At 48.5% G+C, this 13,377-nt stretch overlaps 2 protein-coding genes across 7 annotated transcripts; both read right to left on the bottom strand.

Moving 5' to 3' along the window:
• Window positions 1–72: 72 nt before the first annotated feature.
• LOC114867946 (zinc finger protein 345-like) lies at window positions 73–3,848 on the bottom strand. 2 transcript variants are annotated; one of them, XM_029171131.3, is made up of 7 exons: window positions 3,443–3,848; window positions 2,999–3,191; window positions 2,887–2,907; window positions 2,454–2,794; window positions 1,969–2,026; window positions 1,126–1,891; window positions 73–1,041 (listed from the first exon to the last, which is right to left on the bottom strand). In XM_029171131.3, the coding sequence occupies exons 1-7, from the start codon at window positions 3,563–3,565 to the stop codon at window positions 219–221; spliced, it is 2,325 nt and encodes a 774-aa protein (XP_029026964.1). In that variant the 5' UTR covers window positions 3,566–3,848; the 3' UTR covers window positions 73–218. The 2 variants fall into 2 exon arrangements, with proteins under 2 accessions (XP_029026964.1, XP_029026965.1); XM_029171132.3 differs by lacking the exon at window positions 2,887–2,907.
• Window positions 3,849–3,985: 137 nt separating this feature from the next.
• Window positions 3,986–12,833, bottom strand: nyap2a (neuronal tyrosine-phosphorylated phosphoinositide-3-kinase adaptor 2a). Of its 5 annotated transcripts, none has more exons than XM_055514194.1 (7): window positions 12,753–12,833; window positions 12,371–12,583; window positions 9,914–10,129; window positions 9,213–9,526; window positions 8,013–9,047; window positions 7,002–7,306; window positions 3,986–5,957 (listed from the first exon to the last, which is right to left on the bottom strand). In XM_055514194.1, exons 3-7 carry the CDS (start codon window positions 10,114–10,116, stop codon window positions 5,730–5,732), a joined length of 2,085 nt encoding a protein of 694 aa, XP_055370169.1. In that variant the 5' UTR covers window positions 10,117–10,129; window positions 12,371–12,583; window positions 12,753–12,833; the 3' UTR covers window positions 3,986–5,729. The 5 variants fall into 5 exon arrangements, with proteins under 5 accessions (XP_055370169.1, XP_029026967.1, XP_029026968.1 ...); XM_029171134.3 differs by having other exon boundaries at window positions 7,002–7,114; window positions 7,190–7,306; window positions 12,371–12,824; XM_029171135.3 differs by lacking the exons at window positions 12,371–12,583; window positions 12,753–12,833 and having other exon boundaries at window positions 7,002–7,114; window positions 7,190–7,306; window positions 9,914–9,957; window positions 10,038–10,129.
• Window positions 12,834–13,377: the final 544 nt, after the last annotated feature.

The raw sequence follows: 13,377 nt of genomic DNA, 5'->3' as shown, positions 1-13,377 counted from the left end.
ATACTATATATACACTAACAAGTGTTGTAAACAACAGAATAGCAGGATGAAGGATTTATGATATAAGAGCGATTTCTCCAGTATAAGTTGTGTTTATTTACTGTCTAACAATTTACATTTAAAATAATAATCAAAAAACTCTAAACATCTCAGATCCAACACTTAGTGTAAACTTATAACCAAAGTTCCTGAGTTTGTGCTGATGTTCATTAAACACTTCACGGTGACACAACAGGCTGAGTCTGCGTGAAGTCATCCGTCCAGTGGAAGTTGTTCTCGTCTTTCGGTCGTGTGCTTCCACTGTCGCGGAGGCTCGGACCATAATCCCCACACCTGTGTTTCTTCAGCTGCCGGGAGTCAGAGAAGCCCTGGTTACAGTGGGCGCACTTGTACAGCTTGATGCCAGTGTGGATCTGCATGTGGGACTTGAGCTGGTTGGACTGCCTGAATTTGCGGGTGCAGACTGTGCACTCATAGGGTTTCTCCCCGGTGTGCACCAGTAGGTGGCGGTGGTAGTTCTGCGGAGTCCTGAACTCTTTGCCGCACTGTTCACACCTGTAGGGTTTGACCCCCGTGTGCAGCAGCTGGTGCTGCTTTAGCTGCGATGACAACATGAATCCTTTCTGACAGATGCTGCAGACGAACGGCCTGTCGCCACTGTGCTGCCGCAGGTGATACAGGTACAGGTGTCGCAGGTGGAAGGATTTCCCACACGGTTCGCAGGTGAACTCTTTGTTCTCAGCGTGACTCTTCTCATGGGTTCTCAGTGTGGAGGTGCTGCTGAAGCTTTTCAGGCAGGTTTTACAACTGAAGGGCTTGACTCTGCTTGGCTTCCGCCGCCCCGACAGCCCCTCCATCTTAGCACCACCCTTCCCTCCATCTCTAGTGCCGTGAACCAGCTGCTGATGTTTTTGCAGCTGACAATTGTAGAAAAACGTCTTCCCGCACAGGTCACACATGAACGGCTTCTCCACACCGTGAACCAACATGTGGGTCTTCAAAGCCCAGGTCCCCGTGAACCCCTCCCCACATTTATCACACCTGAAAGTGAGATTAAGGGGTTAAGGGTGTTTATTTCCTGTTGAAGGTGTGAAGGGTTGCCTATTGTGTGGAGTGTGTGCATACCTGAAAGGCCTCTCTCCATTGTGGAGACGCAGGTGTCTCTGGAAGTTGTACTTGAGTCCAAAACTGAGGCCGCACGTCTGGCACATGAAGGGTTTTTCTCCGGAATGGACCACGCGGTGCTGCAGCAGACCCATCTTACATTTAAAGGCCTTGTCACACTCACTGCACTTGAAGGGCCGCTCCTCTGAGTGTGACCTCTTATGTACTCGCAAGTTGCTGGCTGTGGAGAACCTCTTGCCACAGGTCTGGCAGGAGTAGGGCCGGGCGCCCGTGTGAACCGTCTGGTGCTCCCGGAGGTTCTTCTTCCTGGTGAAACTCTTCCCGCAGACGTCGCACATGAAAGGCTTGACCTCAGCATGCGACACCTCGTGGTAGCGTAGCGAGCTGGGAGAGGTAAAGGTGCGGTCACATACGTGGCACTTCAGCGGCATCTCCTCTAGACGATGCGTCGCCTGGTGGACCCGGAGCTGCCGCAGCAGCCGGAACTTCCTGTCGCACTGGTCGCAGCTCAGCATCTTGTCGGGGTCATTCTCCTGGGCTTCTCTCAGCCGGTGGCTCAGCTGGTGCCGCTGCAAGGTCTTAGCTTTGTAGAAGCCCTTATCACAGGAGCTGCAGGGAAATGGTTTGAGGTGGGAGGACGTGTGTTTCCTTAACTGGTACTGCTGATGGAAGCCTTTGTTACAGAGTTCACAGAAGAAACGCTTTTCCTTGTACAGCTCCCTGCGCCGCCTCCTCTCAGCCTCCTTCTGCTCCTCCTCACTTGCACCTGCAGAGAAACCAGAAGCAACACTGAAGCTACTTGAACGCACCTCCACCAAACTGGCTGTCCACATCCTGTCTCACCTGGTGGACTTTTCTCAACCACCGTTTCTGTCTTCATGTGGCAGGTGGAACCTCGGTCCTGTGTGAGAAAGAAGCGCATTATCACACGCAGGTACGTGTTCATCGTTTCAGACTCAGCGTCAGTGTAGCGACAGAAACATAAAAGCTTTGAATGCCTTTTAAAATTGTGCAAAATCCACCTTTCCCACAATCTCGTACATTTCTGGCCGTGGACACACACCAAATACGGGATACGTCCACTTCTTCCTGTTTCACATTTTACCAATTAGCCCAATCCTTTCCCACAACGGCCTGACTGGACTTGTCTAATTCATGTAAATCGCCTGTCTGTCCTGAAGATGTACATGAACATTCACAAGCACCTAGGTTCTATATAGTTTTTGCCTGTGAAGCACAATAGGGGACCTTTAATTCACTACACTGTGAGGAAAAAGCCCAAATGTGTGATGAATTATCCGTATGGATCCTTCTGTACGGACACTTACACCTTCGTCAGGTGTGTGCGGGTCTTCACTGGCCGTCACAGACACACCTGTGGCATCACCGACGGGCTGATCAGTCACCACAGGAAGCAATGGCATTAAATCTCTGGGATTTGTTTCTAAAACCACTTCAGGCAGGAACGCCTCCTTCAGACTCTGGAACTCAGTCTGATCCGGGTTCCCGTGCAGGTCTGGGCCGCTCCTTCTCTGAGCTGTGCTTGGTCTGTGCAGCTGCTGGCTGTGAGCTGTCATCTGCTGATGGATTTGGAGGCTGTGAGGCAGATGTTGGGGTTTGCAGCTAAAGGTTGTGGTGAGAACTGCAGCATCTACAGGACCGGGTCCATCTGTCAGAACCATGTATTTGAAAAGTAAAACAAAAATTAAGATAACATAAAACTATGTGTTTGATGATGTCTCCATGCAACTGTGTTGACACCTGGCATTAGGCCCCCAGCAGCTGTGGAGCCAACATAAACAAAGCAGGTGAATTACACCAGGGTCCCCTCATCCTGGACAGTCAGGTTCCCTGTGACGCTGGAGCCACTGACCTTTAGGTTGGTTCTGACCCAGCATCTTCTTGGTTGCACAGTTTCCTGTCTGCAGTTCTGATTCCAGATGTTTGACTCGGTTCCTAAGAGACTCGGTTTCTCCCTCTAAACTCGTGAACAGCTCTTTGAAAATGCAGCAGATTTTGCGGACAGCCTCTGTAGACATGCTGTGAAGGACGTCACTCACATTCACCTGCAGAGAAGAAATAGCTTTTATAGTTTTCTTTCTTTTTATGCCTCACACTCACAAACAACATTTTTTATATTAAATCTAGCCTACATCTATCTCTACTGAACTAAAAACAATTTTGCGCTGTCTGTTAGAATCGCTTTGTACGAATCAGGAAGTGATGGCGGATTTTCCTCTGAACCCGTTTGTTCTCTGTCTGACTGGATCCCCCTCAGACTCCCCGCTGACTGACTCGCGGAGCTTCATTTGCTCACCGGGCGGTCCCCGCTGTCCGTCCACTGCCCCCCGGGCCTCTGAGTGAGGACGGAGGTCACCGACTCCACCGCCATCTTCAGTATCAGCTCCGTCTGGCGGCAAAAAGTTTCCATCGCCGCCATGTCGCTGTGCTTCTTGGTGACGAACAAAGACGACGGTTTTACGGGAAATCAGTCGTGTGACGCGGACCAAAGTTCAGCCGTGAGTCCGCTGATGAAAAAACTAGAAATAAATGGAAGATGTTCAGCTGCTCTTTACCAACAACATGGAGCCATGACACGGAGTTTACATCCGGTTCGTTGCTGCTGCTGCTGCTTCCGTTCTTCTTCTGTGGTTTTTGGTAAACAACTCGTTACCGCCGCCTTCTGGAGCTGCGTGGCTCCGATGGGACAACGGAGGAGACGAAGAGGCTTTTGTAACGCTGCTCCTTTGAACGCAGGAGTTTGACCACGTGTGTCGGGATTGAGGGTGACTCATGTGTTCACACCTGCGCAGCTCCTCCTTCAGTGAGCGGTTACAGTTACAGACAACAACCAAACAAATCACGAGCTGTTACATGAGTTTATTTTTGTTTCCACTCATTTTCCATCAGACATCACTTCACCCACATCATCAGCAAAAAACTGGTTTTCACTCGTTACAGCTTCAGGAGATTCACACCTGGCGCCACAGTGTCTGTTGGTTTTACTTGTTATCAGCTGTGACCCGCGTCGCCTCATGTTCAGTTTTTCTGAATTCAGCTTCTGACAAACGACTAAATATAAATGTTTTGGTTACTTTTTGTATCGTCTTGTTTCACCCTCTAAACACATGAAACAGATCAAATCTGATCAGTTCATGTGGAGACAAACTCAGACAAACCAAGTGACTGAATGTTCGTGTTAATGTGTAAACAGTGACTGATACCTTTGACTGACCGTCAGTGTTAAATCACTGTGTACAGACTGAATATTCTGCAGCAGGGCTTCATGGAAACATCATAACTGATTGTTTTAGAACGTTGATGAATTAAACAACATAAAAATAGAAAATATAATATTTGGTGTCATTTTAGAACATTTGGTCTGTTTTCTGTCAGTCAGACTCTGAAACCTTCAGATTATATCTCATACACTTCACATTACAAACAACCTGTGACACTATGGACACTTAACATTTCAATATTAAGCAACACAAACGACTGGTGACCTGGACAGTGACGACTCTTTAAATAACCTGACGAATCAGGCTCACGTGTGAGAACCTCATAAACAGGACGTGAGTGTGTTTGTGACTAAAAACTAGTCTGAAGGTGATTTTACAGTCAAACGAGTTTGTCTGGATTCAATCTGGACCGAATATCAGTGTGGTTCCTGAACACTAAACAAGATCAAACCAACCAACAACACAACAAAATAGTCTCTTTTTAAAATAGGTTTTTAGCATCATAAAGATTATTCAATATAAAAAAAAATCACGTTTTCTCCACACAGTCAAACGTGACAGATCCTCTTTAAATATAAAAACGTGTTTCATGATAGATTTAGTCTTTTTTTACACAGAAGATATATAATTTTTTTCTTTTTACAGCATTCTGCTACACAAAACAACTTAAAAAACATCTCAGTCTTCGACAGTAATATAGAAAAATAACAAAGAGACACGACTTGTAGCCGCTCCTCCCTCCAGTCGACAACGCTGCACAGTGTTTGTGTAAAACCAGACGTTTGTGCTCCGTATAAACTGAAGTGAAAACATTTTTAATTACGTTAAATTAAAGATTAAAGATGAATGTGTTTATCAGCTTTTTATTAGTGTGACATCTGAGGTCACGTCACAGGTCAATGTGACCATTAGCAAAATGCTCACGTCTTTTTTATTTCCACACATTTAATCACCCATAAAAACCTTCACATACAAACGCTCTTGATTATTAGTGCATTAACTAACTGATAGTTTTAATATAAGTTGGCTTCATTTTTATTTTTCTTGTGATTGAAATCAAAATTTGAGATTTGAGATTTGAATTTGAGACATTTATTTCTTGGCTTGAATAATTTCTGTTGTATCTGGGCTCAAACCTCATGTGACATGATCTGAGGCCTCATTAGGTTAAAGCCGGAGTCACACTGATCAAACTTCACTGACTCCAGAAACCGTCCAGTTCACTTCCTGTCATCCATCGTTTCATCATCACCACCTTTTAAATGACATGCTGCCAGACGAGGAAGGTCCACGTGTTACTGGCTCTCGTTCCAGAGGAGCCTTCAGGTCTGAGCTCCACGGTCCAGTGAGTCATGCTCGGCTTCAGATGGCGGTGTCCCAGAACACGGTGGCGGCCTGTCCAGAGACTGGGCCGGTGGGCGGAGCCGAGTACGGCGGCGGCTGTTTCCTCTTCCAGCTCGGCAGGATGGGCATGCTGTCCTGTTTACACAGGTTCTTCTCTGGGCGCTGGCGAGCCTTGATTTCACGACATAAAACTCTTTTCTTCTCGATCATCTCCATCATAGTGGAGTCACCGCAGATCCACGGCATCTGGACACAGACACAGCCAGACGTGAGCCAGACGTCAACATGTCTACGTCACACAGACTCTGTCTGACAGACGGAGAGACTGACGGACGGACGGGTGGACGGACGGACGGACGGACAGACAGACAGACAGACACACACACACACACACACACACACACACACACACACACACACACACAGTACAGACGGACGGACGGACGGACACACAAACAGACAGACACACACACACACACACACACACACACACACGGACACAGACACACACAGACAGACAAACACACAGTGGGAGGTCAGACTGCACTTTATTTCGTACAGATGTGAATGTGAAGCTTTCAGATAACTGTACTTTTTTTATTTCTGGATGTAGCAGATTTTTGACCAAATTCTATTCTCATGCTTTCATTTGTCAGTGCAACATTTACATTTACAGAAGGAAGATCTTTATGATTCTACAGTGACTCAGAGGCTGAAGGAGTGGTTCCATAAACAACGAAGGAACAGAATTCATGCAGCAGGTTGAGGTTTAGGGTTGAGGAGCTGCAGAGCAGAAGTAAAAGTAAAAATCTGTTTTACGTTGGTCTTTTTTACTGTCTTAAATCCCTATTTACCAAATAGTGTGTGATAATATGGAGACCCTGAACGCCTCACTCCCAGTATTAATAAAACCAATGAAAACAACTGCTGACCACTGAATATGTTTTTATAAACTGCTCTGTTCTCTGCACAAAACACAGGGAAACGAAACCAACAAATACAAAGTTTGACGTCTGTCAGCGAGTTTAAGATGGAGTGGATAGAAAGAGATGGGTTAAAGGTTACGATGACACTCTAATGTTTGATGCTGCTCCACGTGGACCCTGTCAGTGTTAGTTTACTGTTAGTATTACTGGTATCACTGTTGCACATTATATAAAAGACATTTAAGATAAACAGAGAACTACAGAGCCGCCTCTGGCTCTGTGTTTGAGGCTATTCACTGCCCTGCAGCTCTGCTGTGGAGGCGGCTCCTGCATCGACACACAGACGGGGGCGGGCGGGCGCTACCTGACTGAGGACGGGGTGATGCAGCTCGTGCAGGTGGTGCTGCGCCGTCCCGCCGGGTGGAGGCACGCCCGACGTGGAGGCCGAGCGGCCCAGTTTACACACGGACTTGGACTCTGCAGAGAAGAGAGAGAGCGGGCGGTCAGCTGGTGGGCGCCCAGAACCCTGGACACGGCCGCGTGGGGCCTCACCTCCTCCAGATAACATCATGGTGGGGCTGACGGACGACCGCCCCTTCCTGCTGGAGGCCGGACTGGACTGGCCGCTCCGGTCTTTACTGTCATGTCTGGGCAGAGACCTGCAGTCACCTGCAACAACATAACACAGAGAGAAGCAGACTCAGACTCAGTCAGACTCAGTCAGACTAACTCAGACTCACTCGGACTCAGTCAGACTTAGACAGACTCAGTCGGACTCACTCAGACTCACTCAGACTCAGTCAGACTCAGTCAGACTAACTCAGACTCACTCGGACTCAGTCAGACTTAGACAGACTCAGTCGGACTCACTCAGACTCACTCAGACTCAGTCAGACTCACTCAGACTCAGTCAGACTCACTCGGACTCAGTCAGACTTAGACAGACTCAGTCGGACTCACTCAGACTCACTCAGACTCAGTCAGACTCACTCAGACTCAGTCAGACTCACTCGGACTCAGTCAGACTTAGACAGACTCAGTCGGACTCACTCAGACTCACTCAGACTCACTCGGACTCACTCAGACTCAGTCAGACTCACTCAGACTCAGTCAGACTCACTCGGACTCACTCAGACTCACTCGGACTCACTCAGACTCACTCAGACTCAGACTCACTCAGACTCACTCAGACTCAGTCAGACTTAGACAGACTCAGTCAGACTCAGACTCACTCAGACTCACTCAGACTCACTCAGACTCAAACGCAGTCGAACTCACTCAGACTCACTCAGACCAGACCCAGCGATGTGGCCTGAATGCCACCTGTCAGTAGGATGTAGCCGCTCCCTCCCTGCTCCTCCATCCTCATCCTCACCTTCAGCCTCTCGGGTCTTCTTGCCTCCTGAACCTCTCTTTGTCATCTGTCTGCCTGAAGCAAACAGGCTGTTGAGTTCATCCAGTGGGCTCGTTGGAGTCTGTGACCGCGTGGACACGTTCTGCATGGATCCATGGGTGGAGGAGGAGCTGCTGAGCTTAGCCCCACTCTCTCCTGCCCTGTGCGAGGATGACGAGGAGGAGGATGAAGAGCGGGGCATGCTTCCTCCGGCCATGAGGACGTCGTAGGGCGGCGGCCTCTTCAGGCTCAGCGGAGTCAGGGCTCGGCCCATGCTGACGGGGGACGGGCACGCCGACTGGCTGCGGGGGTAGCCGTGCCCGCCGTGGGCGGCCCCAGAGGACTTGTAGAGGTTGGAGGGCAGAGGTGGAGCTGAGGAGCGGCCGGACGCCGTGATGGTGTGCGTGTCCCGCTCTTTGTCTCGGTCGCGCTCCTTGCGGTGGTGGGTGGAGCTGGGAGGGGGCTCTGCGCCGCCGCCTTTGCTGTAGGACACGTTGTCCAACATGGGCAGGCGCGTGACGTCCAGGGGCGTGAGCGGAGACTCGTCAGAGTTGGGGGAGCACTGGGCGGGGGCGGGGGGGAAGACGAGCAGCGGGGGGCGGTGAGTCAGCAGGTTGGGGAACGGAGCAGGGATGTCGCAGAGGGACTCGCGGGACAGCCAGGCCTCGGGGTCCATGATGGCGGCGTGCGTGTCCTGGAGGAAGTCCTCCAGCATGGGGTACTTCATCTCCTCGTACACAGCCTCGCTCTGGTCGTCCTCCGCGCCGTCCTGACCTCTCAGCTCTCGCAGGATGTTTCCCACCATCTCGATGTAGACCGGCTCCTCGTCGTCCGTATCTCTGGATGCCGGGCTCTGACTCTGAGAAGAAGACTTGTCCCATCGCAGGGAAGACTTCCTGTTGCCATGGTTACGGATGTAGGACTCGTCAAAGGAGGTGCTGAGCTGGGTGTTTGGGTTCCTCTTGGGCTTCGGTGGGGGCATCCGTTTGTTGTCCTCGGTGATGTGGTGACATCGCCCTGCAGGTGGATGTAGAGACACGATGGTAAACTGCCTGCACGTCTACTGCTTGTACACGTCTGATACCAGGCTACAGACCAGGAGCCACAGTAAACATGCAGCACGCGTTCATGCAGGACTCAGTTCCTCCTCTGATCTGCACTGGGCTTCTGCAACGTTCTCACCTTCTGCCTGCTCCGATGTCTCTTTGGTCTCTTGCTGGTCGCTCTTCGTGAAGCCAGAGCCCCCATCCACCGTCTCGGAGCTGCTGCTGAGCTTGGTGTTGGGGTCTCTCTTGGGTTTGGGTGGGGGCTGTCTCCGGCCGGGGTTGGAGTCGTCGTCGCCTCCGCCCACCGAGTGCAGGGACTGGGATCGTACGGTGAAGCCCTGGCTGGGCGGAGGCAGCCGATCCTGTGGCGCAGGCATGGTCATGAAACCCATCCTGAAGTGTTTCCCGGAGTATGCCCCCTCGGTTGCCATAGCAACGTCTTCACCAATTCTGTACGAGCCAGGAGAATAGGTGTTACTACACTGACAGAGCCATCAACCAATGAAACATCTGAAAGTTTTCCATGAAAACTGAGCTGAACAAGTGCAATGATGCGATTTAATCACAAGTGTTTTATGTGAAATAAACGACAAAAAGCATTACATGTTAGCGACTGCTTCTGTCTAAACTAAGAGTAAATCTCTCTATTGTCTGTTTGTTGAATGTCTAATGTTTTGTCCTGTAATTAATCATCTTGTGTGCTCTGCTAGTCCCCCGACATAAATAATCTCTAAATTTGCAGACCACCACAGATGATATCTACATTTCAAAATAAAAGCACGGCAGATCTTCAGGGGACAACGGTCACAACATGGTTCCAGCGTTTGTATTCTCTACCTCTTGATGGCTTCTTCCTGGCGTCTCTTCTTCTGGTGTTTTTCCTGCAGATAGGCCCAGTTCGCTTGGTTACGCATGCGGTCGCTCTCCCTGGAAATATCGGAGGCATTTTGAATAACCAAACCATCATAGGTTCGAAGTCCGCTGTCCTCCACATACTGAAAAAACCTCCTGAAGGTGGACGTGTTGTCCTGAGACGCCATGACTCTGTCAGTCCTGGAAGAAAAGGCAAAGGTCACAGCGGTCACAGTCAGATCACACATGCTCTCTGTGTGAGCGAACAAGCTGAAAACCTGAGTCTGAGACCGTACAAAATAATGTAAACCCGACCTTTTGTGTACTGAACTAAATGAAGAGACAAGTTTTTATGCTATTTACTTACTCTTAAATCCAGAATCCTTGACTTAACTAGCAAGAGATCCAGGAGCTGAACCCTAACCCAAGGCTTAACACGCACGCATGCATGCACGCACGCACGCACACTCAAACGCACACACACACATGCACACACGCACACACACACAAAGGCACGCACGCACGCACGCACGCACACACACACACACACACACTCACACGCACACACACGCACGCACACTCACACGCACACAGACTCGCACACACGCACACACGCACACACACACGCACGCACATCAAAATCAACCTTCATTCAAAGCACAGGAACAGAACAACACTGAAGCAGCTGAACATTTTACTGGAGCCCATTCAGACGTGCACCTCATCACTATGATACGAGTGCAGACTGGTTTGACTCAGACGCACCTCACATCATTATTTGCCTTTTTTCTTATTGTGCAGTCATCCCCCCCCCCCCATCCTGTCTCTTCCTCTTTGTCTAAAAATGGATCAGGGAGTCAGCTGGCGGTTACCTAGCAACAGCAGCATCTCTCAGGGGAGAATGATGTAATGCTTCCTGTATCTGTGTGAGGAGAGGAGGGTGACAGCCTCCCCCCACTCGTAACATTCCTCACCTCCTTCCTTACTGTAAAGCCGTACAGTCGATGGGTCTTTACACACTATAAGTGTGACCTTTTTCTGTGGCCGAGACTATGAATCTGGCCCAGAACAGTCCTCATATAGGTTGAACTGCAGCATAAAATATGGGTTGTACCATCTGCAGTCACAAATTCTTCTTTTTAAAAGCTCAGACATATCTGAACAAATTAGTGCTGTCGTCTTCATGGCTGTATTTACAGCTCTGGACTGTTTTAGTGACAGACAAAATGCAAGCAAATGCAGGTGAGGTGACCGCTCTGTTTACCCGTGAACCTACTGGTGAAGCCTCTGTCAGGACGACGGACGCTTGTAAACTACTACTGGTTCCTAGAGGTTCTAGAGCTCCTCCCAGCTCCTCTCTGGGGAGCCAGCTCCCGTCCAGTTCTGGTTCTGGCTCAGATGGTGGAGTGGGTCGTCTGCTCTGTGTGTGCAGAGCAGCTGCTTCATCCACTGCACACATCAGCTCTCCTCCATCCATCCACCAACATGACACCATTGTTCTGCACATCTTCTTCTCCATTAGGCTAAATAGTATTAAGTTGTCTCCACCCAAACTACTTCACAATGTTGCTTTCACACACTAACCTGATCCACCAGGAGGTGTGAAGGTTCAGTTCCTCACTTACTGATGGTCACTGTCCTGCATCAGGTCATTTGGAGATGATTTTGATGAATCTCTGCAGACTTTGTCTTTAACCATCACATCTGCTCCCTGGTATTTATTATCATTCTGTATTTTACAATATTCTTGCTATATTATGTCTCATCTACCATCAGAATATGATTTTATTATATTTCCTCTCTCGCAGCTGAATTTCAAGCAAACCTTTTAATGTTACAGCTAAAAACAAACGTGAAGCAACTGTTCTATAATTAACTCTGTGACTGAGTTATTTTTATCCAGGTTCGTTTGATAAAAAACTCTCTGAACTCAATTTCTTGACTGCTGAAAACTTCTGAATCACAGTTCACAGTCTCACTCTCTGCCATAACTGATAATATAAAGAACTGATATTTAATAGATTTGGTTGGTTTTGGTTTTGTCTGATCCTGTAATGTTTATTGAGTTTTTGCCTGATGATTGAGAGTTAAAGACATTTCAGCTGCTGCTTAGTCACCAAAATTAATTCCAAAGACAGAATGCCAGGTTCGAAAATCTGATGCAGAAGCGCTTCCTGTGTGACCTTTGACCTGCTGCAGGATAGATACATTCAGCAATTCCTTCACAATAAGAGCTTGGTTTAAATAAAGTATTTTTTTTCTAATGTGTTATCCAAGATGGCGTCCATCTATTTCTGATTTCACTGAAATAGAAACAGGTGTGAAGGGCTGATTTAAGTAAACTTTATCAACACATTCATTTGCAACAGACAAACAGGAAAGGTGTCACTGACCTAATGAATAAATATATGTGAACCACTACAGAAGGTGAAGGAGACTTACAAGAGGACCTGCAAGGTCTTAGATTGCCTCCATCCTCCTGTCACAGTCTGCTTTTATCGTTTTTCACTGTCTCCTTCACTCCTTCCTTCCCTCCTTTATAGTCCCCTTCCCTCCTTCATTTGTCCGTGTGCACAAAACAACGGTGTAGTGAGGAAGAAGGGGAGATGAAGAACAGATGATGGAGAGATGCAGCTTCTTGTCACCCTCAGATTTCTGCAACACAGAGGAAAAGATGCCTCGCTGCAGAGACATTAATCCGCTTCCACCCTTCAACACCTCCTTGCTTCTGTCCCCTTTCTCGCTCCGTGTCTCCTCCCTCGTGTCTTGTCCTCCGTCCTCCTGTCATAAACCCTTACAGCTGAAAAAAATCACAGCTACACACCCATCTCCGACGACCATCGCCACAAGAACGGAGAGGCTGAAACCACGGCAACCTGACAGCATCCCCTGACTCCTCCCCCTGCTGATGGAAGAGGAGAGAGGAGAGAGGGAGGGACAGGCAGCACCAAGTTAATTCATTTTATTGCTTTCACAGGAAACAAAGGCTTAAGCACTTATGTATCTGTACTTTAACATAGTGATGACATCATGACTTGACATGATGTCAGTGATGAGAGAGAAGGAGTTCACATGATAATGAATACAAGACACAGTGACGGATAATTAACATGAGGGTTTTTATTCCGTTACCCGCAGGACACACTCCATTACCTAAAGCCACACTCGTCTGAGCATCTCCTCGTTTCCCCTCTTCCTCCTCACGTGCGTTCCTTTTGTGTGTGTGCCGTCAACGCGCCAACCGTGACTCTTCACCCAATGACGTCTTGGTCTGGTGGTCACGTGACTAGCCGTCGGCTCTGGTGTGCTTACATAATTTCACTTTGATGATTTATTAGTGTATACTTTACATTCAGTTGATCCAACAACGTGTTATTGCCTTGTTTTATATTGATAATCTCATTCATGAATCAGTCTTTCATCTTTGTCACATCTGGTTTTTGTATAGA

The sequence above is a fragment of the Betta splendens genome, chromosome 13 (assembly GCF_900634795.4).
Source record: "Betta splendens chromosome 13, fBetSpl5.4, whole genome shotgun sequence".
Taxonomy (NCBI): Eukaryota; Metazoa; Chordata; class Actinopteri; order Anabantiformes; family Osphronemidae; genus Betta; species Betta splendens.
Note: the sequence above shows the minus strand (reverse complement) of the source record. Positions and strands in the feature narration are given on the sequence as shown.

Bases quoted from the DNA above. Each gene is read 5' to 3' on its own strand.
- nyap2a (XM_055514194.1), bottom strand. From the start codon at position 10,116: ATGGCGTCTCAGGACAACACGTCCACCTTCAGGAGGTTTTTTCAGTAT. The intron at 9,527-9,913 runs GTAGAGAATACA...TGGCTCGTACAG, and splicing joins CAGGAAGAAGCCATCAAGAG to AATTGGTGAAGACGTTGCTA. The intron at 9,048-9,212 runs GTGAGAACGTTG...ATCCACCTGCAG, and splicing joins GACATCGGAGCAGGCAGAAG to GGCGATGTCACCACATCACC.
- LOC114867946 (XM_029171131.3), bottom strand. From the start codon at position 3,565: ATGGCGGCGATGGAAACTTTTTGCCGCCAGACGGAGCTGATACTGAAG. The intron at 1,892-1,968 runs GTGAGACAGGAT...GTTTCTCTGCAG, and splicing joins GGTTGAGAAAAGTCCACCAG to GTGCAAGTGAGGAGGAGCAG. The intron at 1,042-1,125 runs GTATGCACACAC...TCTCACTTTCAG, and splicing joins AATGGAGAGAGGCCTTTCAG to GTGTGATAAATGTGGGGAGG.